The sequence below is a fragment of the Vipera ursinii genome (assembly GCF_947247035.1).
Source record: "Vipera ursinii genome assembly, chromosome: 3".
NCBI classification, from domain to species: Eukaryota; Metazoa; Chordata; class Lepidosauria; order Squamata; family Viperidae; genus Vipera; species Vipera ursinii.
In genome coordinates, this window is record NC_139516.1 from 18,692,480 (window position 1) to 18,719,704 (window position 27,225).

The 27,225-nt window shown below is 41.7% G+C and overlaps 1 protein-coding gene across 6 annotated transcripts in view; it reads left to right on the top strand.

Annotated features, from left to right (window-relative positions):
- The window catches only part of ATP9A (ATPase phospholipid transporting 9A (putative)), a 94,261-nt gene that overhangs the window by 45,189 nt on the left and 21,847 nt on the right, over nt 1–27,225 (top strand). For 5 of the 6 annotated variants that reach the window (XR_014491870.1, XR_014491871.1, XR_014491872.1 and 2 more), the window contains 7 exons: nt 619–761; nt 1,229–1,341; nt 13,613–13,825; nt 17,621–17,782; nt 23,344–23,436; nt 24,542–24,625; nt 26,554–26,724. Coding sequence is in view for 3 of the 6 variants with exons in the window: in XM_083357412.1 (XP_083213538.1) it covers nt 619–761; nt 1,229–1,341; nt 13,613–13,825; nt 17,621–17,782; nt 23,344–23,436; nt 24,542–24,625; nt 26,554–26,724 (979 nt within the window). In the remaining 3 variants the exon portion in view is untranslated. The remainder of the gene's footprint in view (nt 1–618; nt 762–1,228; nt 1,342–13,612; nt 13,826–17,620; nt 17,783–23,343; nt 23,437–24,541; nt 24,626–26,553; nt 26,725–27,225) is intronic. The other variant, XM_083357411.1, reaches the window with a different exon arrangement.

Genomic DNA, 27,225 nt, shown 5'->3' on the forward strand with positions numbered 1-27,225 from the left:
GCCAGAAAGGCCCAACAGAGACTCCACTTCCTCAGGGTCTTGTGGAAGAACAGGGTAGAACAATGGCTAATGACCCTCTTTTACCGGTCTACTATAGAGAGCGTCCTCTCGTACTGTATTGTGGTTTGGTATGCTGGTCTGACAGCCACTTGTAGGAAAGTATTACAGAGGGTGGTGAGCACAGCACAAGACATTGTGGGCTGTCCCCTGACACCACTGGATGACATCGCCAAGGCTTGCTGCCTTGGAAGAGTGAGGAAAATTCTCAGGGATGACTCATACCCTGGTCGGTACCTCTTTACTCTCCTACCATTGGAGTACAGCCAGCCGTACCAACAGGCTGAAGAACAGCTTCTATCCATGGGCTGTCAGGCTCTTGAACAGGAAATAATTTTATGCACGATTGACTTGCAAAGCTGGTGTGCTGTGCAATTAGCTCACATGGTGTAACAAGATGGTGGGTTTGTTGTCACTGTGAGTTGTGGTGGGGGGCACAAAGGGAGGCTCAGCCAATCTCAATGTATACATGGTATACTTTGATAATAAAGGTTCATCCATTCAAATTCCTAATACCAACCTATTGTTGCTTCTTCCTCACCCTCTCTTCCTTTTATGTAGTTTACGGGTGAATCTTGACATGGGAAAAATTGTCTACAGCTGGATGATCCGGAGGGATTCTAAAATTCCTGGCACAGTAGTTCGATCTAGCACAATCCCAGAGCAACTAGGCAGAATATCCTATTTGCTTACTGACAAGACAGGTATTTTCATACATAGTTTTTTGCAGGACACAAAATCAGGATCTGCTGCAATTATTTTGTTGTGTTGTGAAAGATCTTAGTGCATTTTTCTGAATGTACAAAATAAATAAGAGATACATAACAACTTGGTAATACTTTCTGGCCCGAAGCCCACCTTTCATTTTTGAATGGTATGTTGAGCACTGCGTTTTAAAAAGTAGTGGCTGGATGAAGCAGAAAAGGCAAATTTAATTCTAGTTATATTTGATACTTTAAAATGGCTAATACTTTCTTCAGTGTATTGAATAATTTTCTGATTTTTTTAATTTTAAAGTTTACAATTCTGTAACAATAATTTTACATCTCTGGGGATGCTTTTCTTGGCAATGTATGATCTTCAGGTTAAGGCAGCTCTGGTGTTAGAAATGTTTCTTGGTGTTTAATTTGCTCTTTCTGTGCCATAATATGTAATTTTGTTCCTCTTCTAGGGACTCTAACACAGAATGAGATGGTTTTCAAACGTGTCCATCTTGGAACAATGGCTTATGGGTTTGACTCTATAGATGAAGTTCAAAGCCATATCTTTAGCATATATACACAGGTAAGATAAGCAAAATTATGAGACTATATCAGAGATAAGGAATGATGGGATTAAAAGATGTTGCTGAACCATGGTTACAGCATTAGGAAACGATGTTTTCATACTTTTTCTGTATGAAATATAGAAAAATCCAGTTAAGCCAGAGATTCCAGAGGGCCATGAGAGGCCCATTCGTGACATATACGACTATAAATACACCCTGAAAAATCAACATTTGTTAAACACAGCATTCAGTGCTTTATGGCACACTGTTTTGAAACTGACTTAACATTTCCTTTATTTGTAAAACCCATTCCTGGTTTTCCCTCCATACTGCTTTTTCCAGTTTTCATTTCTATAGAAAATCTGTTGAGGAGAGAGAAAAAAATGGAATGATTGCACAGTGTCTTACCATAAGGCTTTCTTTTTTTGTGCCTTCAGATCACTTTTGACTCCAAATCAGTTTTGGCAGGTCCAGCAGCTTTCTTGGCAGTGTTTTTTGGAAATGGTTTTCCATTATGTAAGTTAAACAAACAAATAAACAAACAAACTCCTTCCCAGGACTGAGAGAAAAGAACTGGCCCAAGATAGGCCCAGAACTCAGTTGCCTGGTTTCTAGCCTGGTGCCTTAAGCACTAGAGCAGGGATGGACAACCTTGGGTCTTTTATGACTGGTGGACTTCAACTCCCAGAATTCCTGAGGCAGCATGCTGGCTCAGGAATTCTGGGAGTTGAAGTCCACCAGTCACAAAAGACCCAAGGTTGCCTACCCTGCACTAGACTAACTGACTCTTTAGTAGATAGGCAGGTTTTCTCCTTGCTGCATGCATTCTTGTAATAACAGAAATTTAATACTAGAGAAATAATGAAATTAACCCATTTAGCTGAATGTCTTAAAAATCATTATGTTATTTATTCTTGGTGTGATATCTTGAGGGACGACAGCGAGACAGCAGGCAGGTTCAAAACAACAGTGTTTATTTGGGCAGAGGTCCCGGGTGAAACAATGCCGGGAATCTCTCTTATTTATAGTAAACTGGGATAGCAACAATAACTCTCAATAACTCTAGGGGGGGAGGGAGAAGGGAGGGGGAGGGGGGACTGTTAAAGATAAACTGTATGTTAAAACTTTTCAATAAAAAAAAAATAACTCTCAAAACCAATAGACAGGCAAGAATCTCCCGCCAGATTAGGACGCCCAATAAGCAGGGGACCGGCTGCGGCTGAGGCGGCTTGTTGCCGGGGCCAGCTGGCAGTTTTGACAGCTCCGGCCGAACTGCGCATGCGCGGCTCTGTGGAGTTTGACAGCTGTCAGTGTACTGCGCATGCGTGGCAGTTTGACAGCTGTCAGAGTCGGCCGGTTTGACAGCTGTCATTGCACTGCGCATGCGCGGCAGTTTGACAGCTGTCAGAATCGGCCGCTCGCCACGTGTGTGTGGGGGAATGCCGCGGCAGCCATTTGACGGCTGTCAAACGGCTGCCGGGGATCCCTTATGAGTGTGCGGGGTTGTTTGTGTCTGAATATATAACACCCCTTCCCCCCTTGCCCCTGGATGTTTAGGTGGGGTCAGTTCCTCTAGTCCTGCTGCCGGCCCATTCATAGTCCGCCAAGTACAAGGGAGCCTTCCGTGTTCTGGTGGAGCGACGGAGGTTTGGGCTGGGCTGACTTGTGCAGGGCTGGTCTTCCCTTTCCCCGGTGGGGGGAATTTCGGAGTCAGGATGGGGGTCGTCGGCGGCGTCAGGGACGAGCGGCAATGGGCTGGGTGGCGTTGATGGTGCTGGTGGAAAAAGTAAAGTGCCCGGTTGGGCTCGGGAACTGTGGTTCTGCGGTGTGCGGTTCCTCAGTTGGTCAGCGTGTCTCCGGATGAGCCTTCCGTCTCCTAGGTCGACGAGGTAGGAGACTGGGCCAGTTTGGTCGGAGATCACGCCTTGCAGCCACTTGTCGCCGACCCCGAAGTTCTTTGCCCAGATGGGCTGGCCGGGAGGGAAGACCTTTGTGGACGGTGCGATGGTTTGTTCGGCAGCTGCCCTGTCGGGATGTAATCGGTCCAATTTTGTGACAAGGTGGCGCCCCCAACGGAGTTCTGCCGGAGACTTGCCGGTGGTGGTGCATGGTGTGGAGTGCTGGGCCAGGAGGTATTTTGCCAGTCTGCAGTGCCAGTCGCCGGAGATGATTTTTCTTAAGGCATCTTTGGTCGCCTTTACCATGGCCTCTGCGAGACCGTTCGAGGAGGGGTGAAAAGGCGCGGAGGTGGCGTGCCTAATCAAGTTGGCCTTGATGAAAACCTGGAAGTCAGTGGAAGTGAATTGGGGGCCGTTGTCAGATACGATGACATCAGGCAACCCGTGGGTGGCAAATACCCTCCTCAAACCCCTAATTGTGGCTGCTGAGGTCGTGCTGGTGACCGGGATGACCTCGAGCCACTTTGAAAAACTGTCTACAATTATTAGGAAATTTTGTCCCTGGAAGGGGCCGGTGTAATCAACATGTATTCGGGACCAGGGGTTTTTAGTCACCTCCCACTTATGGACAGGGGCGTGAGGGAGCGGTGGCCTGGTCTGTTGGCACATGTTGCAGGTTGCAACAAAGTGTTCGATGTCTGCATCGAGCCCTGGCCACCACAAGTAGCTGCGGGCGAGGGATTTCATCTTGACCACCCCTGGGTGGCCTTCGCGAAGGGAGGCTAGGACTTGTTGCCTGTGTGGGGCGGGTACGATGACCCTGCTGCCCCAAAGGATGCAGCCGAGGTGGGCTGACAGTTCCAGGCGCCTCTGGAAAAAAGGCTGAAATTCTGGCCCCGGGGATGTGGATTGCCAGCCGCTTTGGACCCAGGTCAGAACCCTGCCTAGGATTTTGTCCTTAGAAGTTGCTGCAGCTATCTCTTTGGCTGAAATAGGATGGTCAGGCAATTCTTGGATGGCCATGATTCGGCCGGCGGGTGCAGGGTCTGGGTCGAGGATGGGCAGGGGCAGCCTGCTGAGGCCATCTGCGTGGCCCATTTCCTTGCCTGGCTTATGCTCAGTTTTGAAGGAGTATGCTGCTAGGAATGTTGTCCAGCAGAGCATTCTAGGGGATAGAATTTGCGGGGTCAATTTGTCCCAGGTGAAGAGCCCTAGCAGGGGTTTGTGGTCCGTGAAGATTGTAAAGTGGCGGCCGTATAAGTAATCGTGAAATTTCTTCACGCTCGCCACCAGTGCTAGGGCTTCCTTGTCAATTTGCGCGTAATTGCGCTCGGCTTTGGACAAGGTCCTGGAATAATATGCGATGGGCGACTGAGTCCCATCGCTGTGGAGATGGCTGAGGACAGCGCCTATGCCATAGGGGGAAGCGTCGCAGGTGACACAGAAAGGCATTTTGTCTTTGTAGTGTGTGACGGTGGACTTGCTAGAAAGAAGTTGTTTTAATTTATTGAAACTATCTTCGTGGGCTTCAGTCCAGAGCCACTGGGCTCCTTTGTCTAAGAGCCTGTGGAGCGGCTCTGCTATGGAGGCTTTGTGGGGGAGGAAAGCATGATAGAAATTTATTAATCCCAAAAAGGCTTGTAATTCAGCCTTATTTTTGGGGGGTGGTGCTGCCCTGATGGCTTTGACCTTGGAATCCGTGGGGTGGATTCCATTAGCATCAATTTTGTACCCCAGGAATTCCGTAGAAGGAACTCCGATGGAGCACTTTTCTTTTTTTAGTTTGAGGCCGGCGGTGCGGAATCTTTGAAGCACCTCTCGCAGCCTGTCAGCTAGTATGTCTTCCGATTCCCCTGCGATGAGCACGTCATCGAAATAGGGGCAAACCCCAGGGATTCCCTTAAGAGTCCGCTCCATGGTTTCCTGGAATATTCCAGGTGCTACAGCTATTCCGAACTGCAGGCGGTTCACTTTGAACGCTCCGCGGTGGGTGACTATAGTTTGGGCAATGGCAGTTTGATCTGAGACTGGCAGCTGCAAGAATGCATGGGCCAGGTCCAGTTTGGCAAATATAGTTCCTGCCTGAATGGAGGAAAGCACGTCCCTGACAGCTGGGACTGGGTATGCGTGGGGGTTTAAAGCCCAATTCAGGGTGGCTTTATAGTCTGCGCAGAGGTGGACCTCCCCATTTGGTTTGATGGGGGTGACTATGGGGGTTTCCCAAGTGCCCCCGTCTGTTGGTTCTATGACCCCTAGTCCGATTAGTCTGTCTAATTCTGCGTCAATTTTGGGTTTGAGGGCAAAGGGAACTTTCCTAGCCTTAATCCTAATGGGCAGGACTTCTGGATTTAATTTTAACTCAATGGGGGGGCTGTTGAATTTCCCCAGCGACCCGTCAAACACGTCTGCGAATTGTTGGCAGACGGTCTGTAAATGGCGAGGTTGGAAGTGGTTTATGCCGGAAATTTTTATTCCTAGGGGTTCGAACCAGTCGAGGCCAATGAGACTGGCTCGTTTCCCTGTTGCAATTTGGGCTGTTAATTCCCCCTGGAAATGTTGATAACTAATATAGAGCCTCGTTTCCCCTTTTAATTTTATAGGGACGCCCTGGAAATCAGCTAACAGAATTTTTGAGGGGGTAATAGGGAAACGGCGCCTGCATTGGCGTGCGATCCCTTGGAGGGTGTCCCAGGACAAAATGGAGACTGAGGAGCCAGAGTCCACCTCCATTTCGCAGGGGATCCCTTGGATCCAGACCTGGATTTTAATTTTAGGGCGGATAAAGCTGGTAGTCAGGGTCCCCTGGGTCGTATTAGTGGTCATGACGGATGACCGGAAGGCCGTCCCTGACAATTTGGGGGAGGGCATATTACCTTCCTGGGCCGCCTCCAGGTCGTGAAGGGTCTTGCGGCCGGTGCTGCGGCAGGCGGAGTGAATGTGGCCAGTTTTGCCGCAGCCATGGCACTTGGCGTTCCGAAATTTGCAAGATGCCCTGGCATGATTGCCGCCGCAGCTGGCACACTTGGACCAGTTGGTGGTCTGCCTTTGGCCTCCGGCCGGACGATCTGGCCCTTTTTCTCCCTCCCGGCAAGTTTGGAGGTTTGAGGGTCTCGGACGGATGGCGTCCACATCTGTCTTCTGCTCGGTTGCTTCGGGGTCTGTACCTCTAGGGCAGTCGTGGTGGACTGACCCCGTGAAGGGATGACCAGGTGGCAGCGCGTCTTCCCGATGGCTGTCTTCATAAGCCATGATTTCTAGAGTCAATTCGGCCAGGTCCATCGTCGGTCTAGTGACTAACTTTTTCTGGAGCTTCAGGTTCCTCAGACCGGCGATGACCTGGTCCCTTATGCGGTCCTCGAGGTCCGGGAAACGGCAGCAACGGGCCGCTTGTCGGACCGTTGCTATGAATGCCTTAGCTGACTCGCCTGGTCGTTGGTACTGGCGGGCGAAGTTCAACCGCCAGTACAGCTCGGACCGTCTCGGGGCGAAATGCCGATTGAGGCGGTCGACCAGCTCGGCATAGGGCACAGAAGCCACCGGAGCAGGATCGCAGAGTCCTACGGTGACATCATAGACCGCCGGGCCGCTGAGGCAAAGGAGCGCTGCGGCTTTGGGGCGATCCTCGACAATGTTGTTGACAAGGAGGTACCCCTCCACTTGCCCGAGATGCGATTCCCAGCCCTCGGGCTGGGAGACATCGAATTCTCGGACGTGCCCAAGGTTTGCCATGCTGTCCGGACCACGGGTCTGCTTTGTATGTCGTGCGTGGAGGGCTCTCCCGACCAGCAAGTGACTTCAGCGGTGTCAGCTGGTGGGACGGCTTCCCTCCTTCACTTGTGGCTTCGCTAGTGACCTTCAGCTAACAAGCAGACCCGTATCCCACCTTCGTCGCCAGGTGTGATATCTTGAGGGACGACAGCGAGACAGCAGGCAGGTTCGAAACAACAGCGTTTATTTGGGCAGAGGTCCCGGGCGAAACAATGCCGGGAATCTCTTTTATTTATAGTAAACTGGGATAGCAACAATAACTCTCAAAACCAATAGACAGGCAAGAATCTCCCGCCAGATTAGGACGCCCAATAAGCAGGGGACCGGCTGCGGCTGAGGCGGCTTGTTGCCGGGGCCAGCTGGCAGTTTTGACAGCTCCGGCCGAACTGCGCATGCGCGGCTCTGTGGAGTTTGACAGCTGTCAGTGTACTGCGCATGCGCGGCAGTTTGACAGCTGTCAGAGTCGGCCGGTTTGACAGCTGTCATTGCACTGCGCATGTGCGGCAGTTTGACAGCTGTCATAATCGGCCGCTCGCCACGTGTGTGGGGGGGAATGCCGCGGCAGCCATTTGACGGCTGTCAAACGGCTGCCGGGGATCCCTTATGAGTGTGCGGGGTTGTTTGTGTCTGAATATATAACACTTTGCTCCAAGAAAGACAGAAACAGGAGGTTTATCTTTTCTGGCTAGAGACATTTTAGCTCCTGTTTTTAAGTAGATGCAGAAGTGGGGAAACAAATAACACTTAACACTAGCTTTGGTTTTATATATCTTCTTTCCACAAATCAGAGTAATAAGAGACATATAATTGGGGGCAAGAAAAGCTTATGGTTTTTTTATAGTGGAAATTTTAAAGCTCTTTTTATAAGAAATTTGCTTCAAGGGGGGAACAGGATCACCTGTTCTTGCCCTCCTTCTCCCCCACCCCAGAACTTGCCTTCAGCACAACCCAGAGGCTGGCACACCTGCAGCAATACCACAAAACATCTAGGAAACTCTAAACTTAAACTTAACAAAAATAGATGCCCAACATTTTACAAAATTTGGTGATCTTGTGAGATTTCGATCAGATTTCAATCCCCTGAAAAAAGTTACTGACCTCAGCCTAATCTGACAATGATGTAAATGATATTAATCCAGGTTCTGTATACACAGTCAGGGACCCTTAAATAGACTACCCCCTAGATAATTTGTCCCCATCACAAGTTAACTGGAAGCAAGATAAGTGAATCTGCAGATCAGTGTTCTATTTCCTGGCTCCAACCTATAGCCAAGATCAATTTTAATTAATATAGTTTCATTTAATAAGATGAAAGAAGCAGGTAAGAGTGGTAAGGGATTTCTCAATGAATGCAAGCTTAAATGTAATTGAAAGGTTAGAATCTCTGCTAATTGGAAGCATTTGGTGGCCATGATTCATTTAAACTGTAGTTCTGATTCATTGCTCTAATTATTGATACCATGCTATGCCCTTTGACCTGGAAGTGAAACTTTTGTCCTCTTGACATAAGAGGTTAACAGAACAGGAAACTCAATGGCTATATATTCCCCTGCGACCAGCATAATTTAGTAATTGTGAAATTACCTGGAAGGTTTGATGCAGACTCTGAAAACAGTAATAAAAATTAAAACTTTGTTTTAAACAAAATTTTAAACAAAAAACTTTGTTTTTTCTTTTCTGTCTTTATAATATCATATCCTATGCATTTCATTAAACATCTTTCGCTAAGTTTTTTCCCCCCTGTAAATACGGTATATATTTTTATCTATCTTAATGTTACCAGAGAAGAGTAATCTGTCCTCTCTTGATCAGTGAATAACATTCCTGTACAGTTGTCCTAGTTTTTGTTGTTGTTGTTTGTCTAAATTGAGGCATGCAACAGATAGACCAAGAACTACACATAGAAGTTGGTGGTGGTTTGTTCTCCGAGCTTGTTTCGTTTCCAAACATTTTCTCTCCGGGCTAGGTAACATCATCAGTGGAACTTCAGTTGAAGTGTCTTGTTTCGGTTCTCTTCTGCTTTTGTACGTCTTATATGATCAGTTGTCACATGACTGACAGGCCATGCTGTGTGATGGTCATGTGTCTGGTGTAGCCAAGACACATAGATGTCTTGGCAATGTACATTGATTAGCAGCCGACACCCACTTCTGTAAAATTGGCAACAAGGAAAAAAACTCTCCCTCCCCTCTAAATTTTGATTGCTGAAATTCATAGGATTATGTTAATTGTGTTAATTACTTAGGTTAATTGTGTTATTGATAACAAATTCCCAACTGAAACGTCCTTAGGGAAGACATGTCAAACTCACGCCATCACATGACGTCACGCAACGTATCGGGACGGTTTTACCATTGCCAGCAATGGGATGGGCGCGTCTTCCGGATGACGCATCCGGCCCGTGGGCCGGCAGTTTGACATCCCTGCCTTAGGGGTACTTGGTTGATCTAGATTTCTGAGAATTATAGGATCTGCTCTTTAGAATAATCTTGAGATGGGAGAACAATTGATGAGAGCTCCTACTATGTCTTAGTATCCCCCACCACTATAACAGTAGCAGTAATTAACAGTAACAGGTAATTCAACAAGGAGTTATTTGAGAGAATAACTCCTTGTTTTTATTTTCCACCTCTCCCTGAGATTTCTTTACTGCAGTGCTATAACATTGACAACTCTTCTGCTTCCTTCATTATAATATTATCCAATGATGTTGGAGAGGACAATTTATTTCATCAAACATTCCCCATATAATAAATTCTATCATTGACAGTAAGATTAGGCCTGGCTCCCTAACTGTTCTGTCTCAGCCACTCATTTGTATTTGATCATTTCTGGTCCAATCACCAAATACACAAGCCCCTTCCTCCAGTTCCAATTTTTTTACTGGATTTGAAAGATCTGTGCCATTTCCAGGATAGACAAATATACAAATCCTGACTCATTCATTCATTCATTCATTCATTCATTCATTCATTCATTCATTCATTCATTCCTTATCCCATCCATCCTTCTTGTAAGATGGTTTCTCAGTTCTGGGATTCCCCATATGAAAACAATGTGTTTAGGGTATGGGACCTTTTACCCATATCTTGTCTTTTGTTTACCAATTGTGGTTGCTATTGTTACTCTGTGTGTTCTTCAGATTACTTGGGGAAATGAGAGCATGTTTTTTTTTGCCTGAGGTGGTAATGATTTATTTTTCAGTAGATAGTAGAATCCAAGATGGATAAATCTCCTTTCTGTCCCAGTTGAAAATAATGCAATTACTAGAGATGGCAGTCCTGACTGATACTCTGCAACATTTAATTTGGGAGTGGTGCCACAGAACACAAGAATAGTGATGCAGCATTTGTTGATGACTTGTTAGAGCAGTTGTGTCTGTTTCCAAGATTGTATAGCTGCAGCAGAACATGCTCCCCTGTGCACGCACACCTACACAACACACATTGTAAGTGCTACTTTTGACTGTTGAGAGTGATTGGAAGCTGCCTCTTATGCTTCTGCTCATCATCATGTCTTCACTAAGGGATGATCAGTTGGGGTCTTCCAAGACATTACTCCTTCTGAACCCCTATAAGATATGCATTCCTCTTGGTTGCCTTCAGCAGTCTGGAGTCAAGCTGGCAGGAATAGCCAACACTCCAGAAGATAGGCTTAAGATACACAAGTGTCTTGACAGACTTGAACATAGGGCTCTATGTGAAATTCAATGGTGAAAAAAGTAAGGTTCTACATTTAGGCAGGAAAAACCAAATGCACAAGTTTAGTATAGGTGGTACCTTGCTCAGTAGTAGTAACTGTGAGAGGGATCTTGGAGTCCTAGTAGACAATCACTTAAATATGAGCCAGCAATGTGCTGCAGCTGCCAAAAAAGCCAACACAGTGCTAGGCTGCATTAACAGAGGGATAAAATCAAGATCACGTGAAGTAGTAATACCACTTTACAATGTCTAGTGTAATGAAGAAAAGGACTAGGGATGACAGGATAGCTGTGTTCCAATATCTCAGGGGTTGCCACAAAGAAGAGAGAGTCAAGTTATTCTCCAAAGCACCTGAAGGCAGGACAAAAAGCAATGGATGGAAACTAACCAAAGAAGCAGCCTAGAACTAAGGAGAAATTTCTTCACAGTCAGAATAATTAATCAGTGGAATAACCTGCCTCCAGAAGTTGTGAATGCTCCAACACTGGAAGTTTTTAAGAAGAGACTGGACAGCCATTTGTCTGAAATGGTATAGGGTTTCCTGCCTGAGTAAGAGGTTGGACTAGATGACTTCTAAGGTCCTTTCCAACTTTATTATTATTAGTATTTTTTTATAATTCCATTTATATCCCGCCCTTCTCCGAAGACTCAGGGCGGCTTACAAGCTTAGCAGTAGCCTTCATTCTATGTATATGCCTGCTTATTAGGGCTTTCACACACACCCCAAGCGGCATTATTACAAAGTCAGCTTAATTGCCCCCAACAATCTGGGTCCTAGTAGGAGTAAGGATCTGTTTTTACTGTTACTTTTCTGTGTAAGTAGATCCCAACATGGATTTTCCTTATCACAAAGAATACTACTTTAACTTAAAGTCCTGTAGACTTTCCATGGTGACAGCATAATTTCATTCCTTACATGACACTAATCATCACCTCCTAACAAGAAGGAAGTAGCTCATGTCTCTTTGGCTGAGCCATCCAGCATGGTTAAATAATAATAACTTAATATAAAGAAATCACTGCACCAGCAGCAGTAACATTTTGAAAATATACCTGGCCAAAACTGAAGCTCTCGCTTCTGAAGAGAAGAGATTCTTCAATGAGAAAAGAAATAATATGCTGGACAGAGCTCAAAGGTTTAAGGTTAGAGTCAAGAGAATACATCACAAATTCTGCAAGACCCTCCATTAAATTCAAGGGTCACTGCTTTTTTCTGGAGTGATAAATTTTCTATTGCCCTGAGTTCTGAGATCATCTTTCTCATGTTTACACACAAATGTCCAGCCTTGAAGATACCTGTCTTGTGATCACTTACAACACCTTTTCTAGTCCATGATGGTACCTAGTTTGAAACCATCTCAGCCTCTATTTCCTGAATTAATTGTCTTTCAATGCATGGGTATATTTCCTGTAATGATATCACAATCACACTCCCTCAAATGCCTCTCTTTTGTCCACTATTTGTCTTTCCCTATTAATTGATTCATATCTAAGATTGTCGACTCTCAACAATGACACAGATTTTCTCCATCACCATCTGTTCTTAACCTGGTCTTCCAATGGTAGACTTATTGCCACTTTGAGTCCATCCATTTTATTTATTTATTTTTATTTTAATTGTTTCTAGTTGTCCTCTTCTTCTCTTTCCTTCTACCACTCCCAGCATTAGAGCTTCTCTAGGGAACCAGATCTTCATATAATGGGTCTGAAGTAGGATACTTTGAGCCGATTCATTTGTGCTTTGAGAACTCTAAGGCATATTTTTATACTGCAGTTATGTTGTACTATCAACAGAACTTTCACTTCTATTTAGACTCCAATCTTTCCTGGGCCACAAATATTACATATTAATATGTATTAAATATTGGATTTTAGTCAAGATTTACCACAGCCATGTTGCTTTCTTTGGCTTAATGAACTTTCTCTTCTGGAAATAAAGTAATTCACAGAGGCTACTCTGAATGAGGACTGGTTACTTGTTTGTAACTTTGATTCTTGAAGCTGACATTTGCGAATTCATAGTATCTCCCCAGCTCTCAGTGCCAGTGAAGTTGTTTCCCTATTGAATCCATCGATTACTATGGCCAAAATATCTTAGGGTTATGATGACAGCAGTGCTGAGAGACAGAGAGAGATTCTTCTTGCTAAAAATATCAAGGGGCCATTTGTCTCTTGAAAACCTAATTTTAAAAGTGAACGTTGCTATGAAGTTAAACTTCACTGAATAATGAATTTGTTCCATGTGCTGAGAAGTAACTGCCCATGCACAGTTGTCAAATGTCTATTAATGGTGTTTCTAAATGTGCCTTTAAAAAAATGTTATTGATAGACTATGTTGTCATCCTTAAAATATTAAACTTTTTGCCAGATTGTTCAGACACACTGAACAATCAAAAAAGCCTTGTGCATGTTTAAATCTCATAAGCTTCCGTGTGAACATGTATGTTCCTAACTTTATAACTGGTTACTTTTAAACTGTTTTTCCATAGAAATATGACATTTTGAGAAAACGCTACACTGAATAAATGCTTTCCAGTGTCTTTATGGGTTAAGCAAATAAGTTAGTTACTTTTTTTGTCCTACAATGTATTTTTATCATCTGATTGATTGATGATGATGATGATGATGATGATGATGATGATGATGATGATGATGATGGAAGGGACCTTGGAGTCCAACCCTCTGCTCAGGCAGGAAACCCTATACCATTTCAGACAAATGGCTGGCCAGTCTCTTCTTAAAAACTTCCAGTGTTGGAGCATTCACTGCTTCTGGAGGCAGGTTGTTCCACTGGTTAATTGTTCTAACTGTCAGGAAGTTTCTCCTTAGTTCGATTTGATCTTCAAAATAGCTGGATTCATAAGGGGACTATTAATTGCGGGATACTAATTTCAATCAACTTATTTTCTCCTCTCTTCTAGCAGTCGCAGGAACCACCTGCTTTAAAAGCACCCAGCCTGGCTACCAAAGTACGAAAAACCCTGAGCAGCCGTGTCCATGAGGCAGTGAAAGCAATTGCTCTCTGCCACAATGTGACTCCTGTCTATGAATCGAATGGTGTGACAGATCAGGCTGAAGCTGAGAAGCATTATGAAGATTCTTGCAGGGTGTACCAAGCTGCTAGTCCTGATGAGGTAAAATGATCTTCAAAAGAATGTTATTGTCTTTTTATGTGTTCTTAATATGCCTGTTTTTTTCTTTTGTTTTCCAAATATGGTTAACTCCATTCTGGGGATAATGTAAGCATAGCTGTTAAATTTCACACAACATTAAAGCTTGGAATTTATCCATGGCAATGTAGTTAGTTTATATAAATAAGATTTCTCAAACCCTACAGTTTTTTTAAAAAATTTCCATTCAATTGTGTTTAGTTCTCAGAAACTGCCTGGGCAGGATTTTTCAAAAGTACCTTTCTAGGGCTGAGAAAAAAATAGTGGCCCCAGGTCACCCAGCCAGCTTTGTGTCCAAGGAGGAACTAGAACTCACAGTCTCCCTGTTTTAACTTAATGCCTTAACCGCTACTCCAACTGACTCTCACAAGCAAATATAACAGAATTTTATCTTGTTTTTAAAGTTAGATCTTTCATGATAAAATCCTCTCTTGGAATGTAATTTCTTCAATGATATTGGCAATATAAGTCTTCCCATTGTCTTTACCCCTAAACAGCTGGCTTCCTTGTTTTTTTTTTTAAAGGAAAAAAGCTAGGTTACTTTTCTGAATTTTGATATTGCTCAGTCATTCCCTCTAGGAAATCAGTGAAATCTTGTTTTAACAGACTTCTAAAAATCTACCTTTGGAACTCTATAGTAATAAAATATTGTTAAGGCAGGAAGATCAGTTAATGTTGAAATTCAAACAAAACCTTGAAGGTCCATCTCCCTACCCCCCTTTTTCTGAACAGAAGGGATAATTTCTACCAGTTGGCACAGCATTCATTTCCTTAAACACAAAGCAGGCTTCCTACATTTGTTTCCGATGTACATTCCTGGCTCCTGAAAGCTTCTTTATAGAGAGATCAGTTACTGCCTCTGGGGGTTCGTCATTCTGTCTGATTGAGGCCTTACAGTAACCAAGGGGAAATGTAAGAGGTAGAATCTGATCAGATAACTTGCCCAGGAGAAGACTTGACCAAGTGACCTTCAACCGCCAAAACACCTCACCGCTTCCTAGAATGTGAAAAAAAATGTGTCGATCAACTACATTACAAGCAGCTGTTCACAGGGATCCCACCATCCAAATGAGACTTTGAAGTATGGGGGAAAAGTATATCTCTGTTGGTCTGAAGCGACATTAATCAATAGCCTTGTTGGCCAATAAATTCACATGCGTTCATGAGCAAGGAGTGTTCAATTGCTAGAAATTTACAGGAACACTAGCCAATAATAAGTGGGCTATAGCAGCACCACTCTTTTATGTACTGATACAGAATTTTATGGCTGGCACTAACCAAGCAGTGATGAGCTTTTGGCATGAATGGCCGTGATCTAGTTTGCTTTCGTTCTGTTGTTTCACCGGAAGCTGTGGTTGGCATCTTCAGAGGCAGTGTGTGTGTTGCTTTGTGGTCTACCTCTCTGTATGCCTCTCAAGATGCCAGCCACAACATTAGGTGAAACATCAGAACAAAATAAAACTAGGCCATGGCCATTCAGCTCCAAAACCTATCACTGCTTCTGTGGTAATCCTAGGATCCTGACTGGCTGAGGGTTGACTAAACCTTCCATCCTTCCAAGGTCGGTAAAATGAGGACCCAGATTGTTGGGGAAAATATAGTGACTCTGTAAACCTCTTACAGAGGGCTATAAGGCATTATGAAGCAGTATTTATGTATAAGTGCTATTGCTAATTGCCCTTATGAAGGATCATTGGAGATCTTTTATATTTTTAAGAGATCTTGTTTAGAGGTGCACAGATTCAATGAGAAGTAAGCAAGCAAGAAACTTCAGAGAGGCAGTTTTGGTTTTAATGCAGCTGCGGTTTACACAAACCAATGTCACATTGTTCGTTGGCTACCCCATTCCTAAAAGCCATGTGGCTTTCCCTTTTATTATATCTAGATTCACCAGCTAAGAATAGCATTTTAACAACAGTTCACTTAATGCCTGGAATAACATATTTAAATGTAACATAATCACATTAAACCTCACACCAGTCTTGCAAAGTAGCACATCCTTTTTTTTCAGTCTGAGGACAAAGGATGAGAGAGATTGGTCAACCCAAACCATGTGACCTCAAGGACTGGATTTTTGGCTTATCACTTTTTCTTGCATAAAAGTCCTTTATTTGAGAAGTTACTCTCATCTTCCTCAAATAATCATTTTGTTAGGTTCTTCCTTACTTAGCATCACACACCCATGATGACTGTCACGTTACTCACAGCAAACTCTTATTTTGAATATAGGTAGGTAGCCAGAGCAATACAATTGACAGATACCATCAAGGAAAATTCTTAAATGTGCCCAAGTTCTTAAAAGGTGAGACATTCCCCCACCCCCAGATCAGTTCAATGACAACTATGCTCTCACTAGTGGAAAAATGTTGACTAAAAAGGGTGGGGGGAGAAAAGGGAGAGTAGAAGTCAATGAACTGGGATTAAGTATCTTGAAAACAGAGAGGCCTGCGAAAAAAGCAATCCATGCTGCATTTTTTTTGGTTGCAGGTCCTATGTGTAATTTACATACAGGTAGTCCTGAAGTCCCAAATTTCCATTACTAAGCCAGACGTTGTTAAGTGAGTTTTGATCCATTTTATGAACTTTTTTGTCACAGTTGTAAAGTGAATCACTGCAGTTGTTAAGTTAGTAACATGGTTGTTAAGTGAATCTGGCTTCCCCATTGACTTTGCTTGCTTTTCAGTGCCATTATAACTTCAAATGGTCACTAAACCAATTTTTGTAAGTCGGGGACTACCTGTATGTCAAATAACATTGCTAAAGCTCAAGAATCAAGAAAAGTTTGCTATATGAGAAGGTAATAATGGCTGCAGCCTAGGCTCTTTCATTGTTGGGAGTATATTCTGTAATTAATTTTCTATTCCATTTCTTATTAGATGATATTTAGGCAAAGAGATGCAGAGGAAATATTTGGGCATGTTAGTTTCAAAGTAATTCATTGGAATTTACAGTGAAAGATAAGTTATCCTCACCCTCAATTATCACTGTATTCATAAATTGTTATTTTCTAAATATTTTCTATATTTTCTCCTGCCCTAGCAACAAGCCACTACCTGACATTGAGGAAGGATATTTTCCTTTTTTCATTGTGGGAAAAAGGGCACTTTTTTGTAAAAAAAAAAAAGGTTGGCAACAAAAAAAAAATGGTAGTTAAAAACACGCATTAAGAACTTTTTAAAAATTTATCCAGACAAAAATTATTTAACCTTCAAGAGATTGCATGTAACTAATGGAAAGCATTGGGACAAAAGCTAATTCATTATTATTTTATTCTTATTTCAGTGTAACTTTCACAGTGCTGAAGTTGTTCAGTCATTTACCTTTGAGTTTCTTGAGCAGTATTTCTCAACCACTTCAAGATATGTGGACTTCAACTCCCAGAATTCCCCGGCCGGCATGCTTGGCTTCACACGTCTTGAGGTGGCCAAGGTTGAGAAACACTGTTCTAGAAGGGTGGGATGAAAGGAGAGCAAGCCTGGGAACTTCAGCGTCATGGACAGGTTGTTCTCTCAATTGCTGTCATATTCCAGCCCCAGCTATACAAACCACGCCTGCTAGTCCCAGCTGTTATCAAATTAGAAAGGCACTTCTAGCCACAAGAGAGGCTGAGGAATCCAGGAGGGGAAATGGTACAGTTAACAATCAAATCATTTTGTTCTTCCCTTTGCCCGTTTCCCTCCTCCCTCCTGTTGCATTCGCTTGACCTCTGAACTCACTAGCTCAGCAGTCTATCTGACCTGTGACTTCTCTTGTGCTTAGGTGGCCCTGGTGCAATGGACAGAAAGTGTTGGCTTGACACTGGTTGGAAGGGACCAGGCTTCTGTGCAGCTGAGGACTCCTGGCGGCCACATTCTAAACTATACCATTCTCCAGATTTTCCCCTTCACGTATGAAAGTAAACGAATGGGGATTATTGTTCGGGTAAGATGGATAAGCATGCGAGGAAAAATGTTCTGTATAAACTGGGATAAGATTTCAGGCTTTTATTATGGTTGGTTGGTTGGTTGTATGGTCAACCAAATATTTAGACTCAATTTGGCATTTCTATCCACCTGTCAAGTTCATCCCAAGAATCTGGGATAGGTAGTTATTGTTTGATGGTATTAAAGATATTACTGTAAACATTGAAAAACTAATAAAATATTATAAAATAAATAAAATAAAGATATTCTCTCAGGATGTAAACTGTTTCAAGTAAAGTTGCCTTCTGCAATTGACTGATGGAGATTTTGTCAATGCCAGTGGTATTCAAGTGTATTAAATACACTTGATGTATTGTTATGTCTTTATTAGGATAAGGGCTTTTTTGGCCATAGAACGCCCAGAATGGAGTTCCAGTACCTTTTTTGGATGGAACCTTGTAGGGTAGGCAAGGCAGGTTGTATGACGTGTGAGTTCTGGCACCTTTTTTTTTTTAAAAAAAGCACTGATTGGGATATTTTATAAAGCAGAGCTTGGTGCAAAATATGTAATTACCTGTAAAATCGTATTTCTTCTTTTTTTAAAATTTAGGATTGACATATGGCTATGTGTGTTACATGTGCCATAATATGTAGAGGATCCTTTTGCTAACCCCTGGTTTATATGTTGCTCTTAACAAACGGTTGATGGAATTGTGGTCTGCATAATGGGAATGGTTGGGAATAACAGCTATAACACTCCTCTGGAATCTTAATACTAAATGTTTTGAACAGAATGGAGCTCATAGTCATTCCATAGGGGAAAAATCTGCCTTTTTTTTGAAGCTTCTTTCACTTCCTCAGGTTAAAACTGCTGTTCTTGTTAATCAATTAGAAGTCAAGAATTTATCTCCCAAAGTGCTGCAAATTTTCTAGAATCTGATCTACCTTGTAACTCCATCCTCTTGAATTTGAATAGAATTTTTTCCAAGTTAATCAATTCTCATTGCGCCTTCCAGCAGTGGGGAAAATGCCCACTGAATTTTTTTTTCTGTCACAAGCTCCCAGTTTATAGAAAAAGGTTCAGAGAGGCTGATATTTCTAAATCTTTGTTTTCCTAAGTTATATTCCTGTTATCCAAGTACAGCATATTTCTTACAGAGGCGTGCATAAATTGGGATATTTTTGTTTTAAGAGGATGAAAATGCAGAACGATAACACGTTGACGTGTTATGTGTTAACAGAAACAGTTAGTAGTGAGATGTTGGGTCATGTTCGTTTTACTTATAAACTTTGTGTCTGAGTTAAAAAAAAGGCCAAATATATTTTTTAGATTCTCTAGCTGCCTTGCAAATGGTAAAACAATTAGCAATCTCCCTTTCCCTGAGTTTTGCGGTGTCTTCTTAAGAGGGGGACTGTTAAAGATTTGTCTACTTTCATAGTATCTGATTCCAGAGATCCTGTTATAGCCAACCAGCCAGACAAATAAGACTGTTGCTGCCTCTTATTGGTAGGGAGGAAGCTGTTTGTTCAACCACAAAAACTTTCCAGTCTCTCTTCTTCTGAGCAGTTGGAATGGAGAATAGGGTTTTTTGCAACCCAGAAACTGCTATTGTCATGTGTCAAGTGGGAGTTGGGGGAGGAGGGAAAAGGCCTTTGAACCTTGGCCCAAAATCAGACTATGGTGGAAAAAGATGTGGTTGAGAAACAATACAAGTGGCAAATCTTTCTGCAGATTTATACTTGTAATCTTGCCATATCATGGGAATGTGCTAACCTCCTACTGAACTTAGTGAGAGGAAATGACTAATGCAAGGAGATAGTTGATACGATATTTATATTGGACAAAAGATCTAAACGCTCTTAAAACTAGTTCTGCGCTGCAGGAAGTGGACTTTTTTGTTAGTTTCCTATCAAAAAGTTATTAAAATATATCTCAACCGTTTTAAACGTATAATGCACAAACATTGATCTTAATTTGTGTTGGAAATATTTTAAGGTGTTTTTTTTTTTCTGGCACCCTTGGATTTGAAATTGGAAGTTTGTATCGCCACATGATGCCATTGTCATATGTCCTTTTGTGAAAGATGACAGTAATGTGCCATAGGTAAAAAGCCACTGGTATAAATAAGATTAAGTGGTAAAGAAGATTGTTGATCAATTTCATATAAATGTTTAAAAAAATAACAAAAAATCAGGCATGAAAAGGGAGGAAAGTCCCTTTAATCTTTCTTCATCTGATCAAGGAAATCATTCTGGGTTTTTAATAGGCCTACTCTACAGTATCTATGGAGGAGGGAAAGTTTGTCTTTGGTCTCAGTGTTAAACCACATCGGCTTGAGAGATCAACCACGCCCGTCAGTACTGAAGGCATTTCTGCAAGCCCAAGTCTCAGTACCAAATTTAATTTCTCTTTTTTCCAACAAAGAGAACCTGGGGTGTGCACCTACCATTTGGGGTGGGTGGGAATAAGAGGTCCCAGTGGAAGGGCAATAATGCGAAGTAGATGGATCCTATCAGACACTTGATCATAACCAAGATTCTCTTTTTTCCCCATCCTTGATTTGGACAGGAGGAGATATTTTTTTGGCTTTTGATTACGTCTGAAAACTTACACTTTGTGCCTCCTTTGTTTTCTTAATAGATAATTGTGAGCAGAGGTTTATGAGGTTGTAAAAATCAGATTTGTGGCACTTTGTCCCATTCTAGCTTCTATAGCATTTTAGGAGTTTCCAGAACTTTTTTTGGCTGGTTATCCTGTTTTCACTCTGTTTGCATTATTGAGATGAAGTCCTTCTTACTATAATCTTCTTGGATTTGCATCAAGTTTTTTCTGTTAACTTCACTGTTAACTTTCATCTGGCTGACTGACAATCAGCTTCCATGGATGAGGATGGATTTGAACCCGGTCTTCAATTATTATCTAACATCTTAATCACTGCTCCACAACAACTCTGGGGGAATTCCAAAGATTTTAGAAGAAAAATATGTTAGTGGATGAAAATCATTTGGTGAGCAAAAAATAAATAAATAAATAAGATCAGTCCTGCTGTGGAACTTGTGCTCAGAATCTGAATCTACAGATCTGGACTGTACACAAATACATATTCCTTATTTATAGACCAACTAATAAATCTCTCTCTTAATATTCCCTTTGGATTTAGTATACTTAATTCCAGATAGGTGAGTGTAGGATTACAGTCTTAATCCTGTAATTTAATACTCACCAATTTCAAATGGTTTTTTTTTAAAAAAAAAAAGATAATGTATACGTGTGTGAATTAGTTAATCATGAATTAGTGTAACGTTTTATCCTAAGCAAGAGAATGGTTGGAATGAGGAAAAAGCAGTGACCTTTTTCCATGCAGAACAATGAGAACCTGACCTCAGCCTAGGATTTCAGCCAGTAACACCTGTCGTTAAATAGAAGAAGATGAGAAAACCAACCCATTCTCTTTTCTTGATGGAACTTACATCATAAAATTCTGCTTATTTTGTTCAGACACATAGAAAATTAACAGGTCAAGGAAATGGCTAGCGTAGAATTGATTTCCTTGATATGGAGAGTTTGGAGTTTGTTTTATGGAGGAACATTTCATTCATTGGAGTACTTGCCTCAAGGATAAATTATTACTGGATATGAACCAGTTTATTACTTTGATTATTAGTGTTAGCTCTTAGAAGCACTAAATGGGAAAGGAGTTCAGAAGCTTTGTAATCCATTCCCAATGATTTTAGAAGTTCATAGTTATACCATTCTTCATAAGTGGCCACACAACTGCTAATTTTCAATAAACTGCAATAAAAGCTTTTCTAACTATCTCTTCTATAGCCAAACACTTTATACAAACAGAAAATTCCAACATTTGAGGGAACACCTGCTGCCAGCATCAAGTTCCCTTCGTCCAGTGCGCTCGCACAGGGAGGGTCTTCTCAGGGTGCCGCCGCTAAAAGATTGCCAGCGGATAACACCCAGGGATAGGGCCTTCTCTGTGGGTGCGCCTGCCCTTTGGAACCAGCTGCCCATGGAGCTCAGGACTGCCCCTGACCTGCGTTCATTCCGCCGGGACCTGAAGACCTGGCTCTTTGAGCTTTCCGGCCAGGACTGAGGATTTTTAACTGGGGTTTTATTTTTAGGGATAATTTAATCTTTTTTAATTGTTTTTCTTTTTAACTTTTGTATTTTGTATTGGTTTGATTTTAAAATACCCTGTAAACCGCCCTGAGTCCTTCAGGAAAGGGCGGTATATAAATCTAATAAAATTAAAATTAAATTAAATTAAACATTTAGAAACAAATCCTATGTCCTGTAATCTTAACCTGTTACTATATAGAACATACCCTGGAGAAACAGAAAATTTATTTCATCCTCTATATGACAGAGTTGCAAATACTGTTGCAATTTAATTAACTGTTTTTTTCTGGCTAAACACACCTTAGAAAATGATAATACCTAGACCAAATAGATGTAGATAATAAGGAGCAAAGAAGATAGTACATAAATGACAAATGCCCACCTATTTTTTTAAAAATGGGTTGCATAAGAAGAATGAGTTGATCAAAAGAAAGATCATTATACACTTTGGGGGCAGGGAAGAATCCAATCCTTTCCCCAGTGTCCCATCTTTTCAAAAATAAAATGGTGGTTCAATGGTCCTTTTATAAAAGAGACCTAGTCACCATGTCATAAAAAAGATGTAGAGACTCTGGGAAAAGGGCAGAAAAGACCAGGAATGATGATTAGGGGGCTGGATGCTAAAATGTATGAAGAACAGTTGCAGGCATTGGGTTTGTCTAGTCTAGTGAAAAGGACCAGGGGTGACATGATAGCAGTGTTCCAATATTAGAGGGGCTGCCACAAAGAAGAGGGAATCAACATATTTTTCAAAGTACCAGAAGGCAAGACAAGAACCAATGGATGGAAACTAATCAAAGAGAGAAGCAACCTAGAATTAAGGAGAAGTTTCCTAACAGTGAGAACAATTAACCAGTGGGATGGTTTCCCTGAAGCAGTTGTAGATACTCCACCACTGGAAGCTTTTAAGAAGAAACTAGACAGCCACTTGTCTGGAATGGTATAAGGTCTCCTGCGTGAGCAGGGGGTTGAACTCCAATGTCTCTTCCAACTGTTATTCTGTTATTCTAACTTCCTGTACTAAACTGACTCCTACACACTGTGCAAATTGGGGAGGGTAAAAGACAGCAATTCATAGTAGAAAAATGTTATACGTTCTTCCAGCTTTTGCTTGTTGAGATTCCATGATGTTGTTTTTGCAATGACACAGGACTTTCCTTTGGTGCTCTGACCCTTTTAAAAGCCATGTTTTTGCTTGTTGATTTTTCTTCTTCTGAATTGTGCTACCTTATATTCCTTGGAGACAGCAGTTTTTCTCTTTGTTGATTAATGGTTCCTGAAGTTAGGCATCTTTAGGATAACACACAATGACATTCAATAGATGCATTACGTATTTTATGAATAGATATCTGTATCTTTAGTATCTGTACTAAAGCAGGGCGCCTGGGATTTATTTTCCCCTTTGTCATCTCATTTCTTGCCTCTTCCCTGTTTTCTGTCTCTTTCAGGATGAATCTACAGGAGAAATAACATTCTACATGAAAGGGGCGGATGTGGTTATGGCAGGCATTGTTCAGTACAATGACTGGCTGGAGGAAGAGGTACAGAACAGCAGTCTCAGTGCCGTGACTTATTTTACATTTGCAAGTATGAAATCCTCATTAGGGCAAGAATTCCTGACTGAATTCAAAGAATGTTTTGAGTGCCCCTAATGATAGAACTCAGCATTTCCTAATGTGGCAACTTTCCTATCTGTTGTACTACAACTTCCATCATTAGCCTACCTGGCTACTGTGGGGTAGTGGGAGTAGTAGTCAAATCATTTGAAGTCAGGAAGAGACCACCTGCAAACTGAGGAAAGGAAAGGAAAAGAAACAAGAGGAGAGGAGTATGCTATGCTTATAGATATTGATAAAGAAGGGTAGAAGTAGGGCAGTGTGTGTGCATACTGGCAATATGCATACATACATGTTGAATCTGCAGATATATTGCATGCAACTTGCAATATATCTGCAGATTCAACATATATGTATGCATATTACCACACTGCACAAACATAATGGTCTTAGAATGGGCTTTGGCAAGTTACCTATGCATTAATAATTCCATGCAAAATCTGAAATGTTTGGATGTCTCCATCATTTGTTTGTCCCAGCAAAAAAGCGAAGAAAAATATTTTGCATGACCCTGCATAGGAGAAACCTAAAACTGAAACACTATGTAAAACAGGGGCTCCAATGTGCCTGGTAATAGTCTGATTATTCTCAAAAATTAATTAATTAATTAATTAATTAGCTGAAATTTTAGAAGGTTGCTAGATCACGTGAAATTCTAGTGAGGTCAACCAAGTTTTTACATTAAAAATAATCCATATCTCATTTGTTATTTCACCTTAGTTCAGCATTCTCATCAAAAATCAAATAACATTTTAGGGTGAAATAGCCAAAGTCTTGCAAGATTTTCAGGTTGGAAAGCTTGCTAACCCCTTGATATAAAACTGTAATCATTATTTTGGAGGTGGCTTTTAAAACTTCAATTACAATTTTACCACCTGGTCAACAAAATTATAGTATTAATTTTATGGTGCAATTCCATAATTTTGAAATTTTGAAATCTGCTCTCTGACTGAAAAAAACGGATAATTGTTAAGGTAATATTTATTTCCAATGGCAATTAGCTTATTAAAATGTGTATATTCCTTTATAGTGTGGTAACATGGCAAGAGAAGGATTGAGAGTTCTTGTAGTAGCAAAGAAATCCCTGTCTGAGGAGCAATATCAAGATTTTGAGGTAAGCGAATTAAACATGAAATAAAGTTGTTTACAGTTAACCTATTTAAAAAAGGTTAACCTGAATATCTCATTTACCTCTGAAATAAGCAGGGAAGTGCTTTTTTAAATAGGTTAAACTATAAACTACTGTGCTTGCTGTTCCCTTTTCTTGGCAAAGATGGAATTGGCCATCGTCCATCATGCATTGGCAACTTCCAGACTGGAAGGGCTACTTTGAAAATTTTGGAAAATGGATGAGTGAATTGGCTTGATAGAATATATACCACTTATCTTATTATTTTTATTGGATGTCTGTTTTACAATTCCAATCCCATAAGTTGTTTCTTATCTTGAAAAATGTAAGTAACCTTTTCTATATTTTATGCCCTCCAGAACTGAGGCTTTATCTCCCATAATTCCCCTACCAATATAGCCATTGCCAAGAATTCTGGGAGAAAGTTCATCTACATGGAAGGCATCAAGGGTAGAATAGCTAAGACAGTTTATATTGACACAATATGCTTGACTTGGTTACTACGTTAAGCTATATTCTAAGTACATATGATATATATACACTAATCCAGTGGTCTGGATTTGCACTACACATTAAACCACCAAAATACCTAAGCAAAGTTAATCTAGGCATACTGTGCAAATGCAGCCCCTAAATCTTAAACTTAAAAGTGAGCTGTACAAAATACTTCTATAACACATATATCAAGGAAGGATATAGGCCAAATAGGAGGCATGAATGTTTCATAAGAAGATTAAATGATATTTACTCATGTAATATGTCTGTATCACTATTATCCTTCTCATCTTTTCTACTACCCTTTCCTATTGGTATCTTATGATTATTTTACTTTGTTGTTTGTATGTAAACTGAGAGCTTATGCAGTGGAGTCAAATTTCTTGTGTGTCCAATCACACTTGGCCAATAAAGAATTCTGTTCTGTTCTGTGCTGTTCTATCCCGTCCTGTCCCATCCCATCCCATCCCAGATTATCAGTCCAAGCTGGCATGACAAGGGGAAAGGATGGAGGGCTGCTGGTTGGGAAAGGACATATTGCATTGTCTTCTGCTTCACCACCATTGATGATACTATATTGTTTATTCCAGGATGTTGAAGGACAAAGGCTAAAATAAAAATGACTTACGATATGAGGGTTGCTCATGGATGTGCTCCTAGTGTATCAGTGGCAGCCAGCTGGCAACTTAAGGGCCATATATATACACACACACGCACAAAGGTTACCCAACCCATATGTTTCCTGCTCTTTTCCTCCTCTTCCCTACCCTATAAATGTGTTGGCAATTACAAGTGAAGGAATATATTTGCTTCCACACCTAGTTTTTTTTTAAAGTAATTGCCCAGTTTTTAAAATGAGGCAGATACTTTTTCCCCAGCTGGAGCTGCATTTTATTTAATCTTCTCTGTCTCCTCTGAGCCACCAGGGGGCACGGTGGGATACAGTGACATCTTGGTAGGGAAATGATCCAAAATTTTGATGTGTTTGTAGGCATGCTTTATTTTGTTTAGTTTTGTTGCGCACTCGAAGAAAGACAAGAAGATAGGTCCTTAAGCCCTGCAAAGGCTTAATGCACCTTATTTTTACATTTTGGGGGTTAAAATGGAGACCAAAAATTACGCTGCTGAATTTTAGCTTTTTGCTGCCAAAACCGAGTAGCGCAATCTGGCTGCTTTAAAAATAGAGGTGGGAGGCATTGCTGCTGGCTCTTGGGGAAATTTGGCCTGCTTTTCCTTACTCACAGTACTCTGTTCTGATGTAAGCACCTAGTGCAGGGGTAGGCAACCATGGCTCTTTTATGACTTGTGGACTTCTGGGAATTGAAGTCCACGAGTCATAAAAGAGCCAAGGTTGCCTAACCCTGACCTAATGTGAATGAACAAGTAGTAACGGGGGTGTCTCTTGCGATCTTCCTTAGGCCCGCTACGTCCAAGCAAAATTAAGTGTCCACGATCGCTCCCTGAAGGTAGCCACCGTGATTGAGAGTCTGGAGATGGAGATGGAGCTACTATGTCTGACTGGAGTAGAAGATCAACTACAGGTGGATGTCAGACCAACTTTGGAAACTCTGAAAAATGCTGGCATTAAGGTATGATTGAAACCAGAAGTGTAAGATTTAGTGTTTTTTCCCCCCAATCTGAGAGGATACGGATGAATAAACATGAGAGAACTATAATGAGAGGGAGAATGTGGCATTTCATATCCTTAGAGGCACTTTAATAATGCTATCAGTATATAAAGCACTACAGGTAGTACTTGACTTACGACCAGTCACTTAGCAATCATTTGATGTTACGACAGATCCCCAAAAAGGTGCTTACAAACTGGATTCTGACAGGAAACCCCGCCCCCCCACAACATGGTGGTCACATGACCACATTTTGGGCACTCGGAAACTGACCTGCATTTACAGCTGTTTAGAGCAGGGGTAGGCAACCTTGGCTCTTTTATGACTTGTGGACTGGCTCAGGAATTCTGGGAGTTGAAGTCCACGAGTCATAAAAGAGCCAAGGTTGCCTACCCCTGGTTTAGAGCATCCCCTAGTCACATGACCACAAATTACTATTTTATCAGAAACCACCATTCTTTT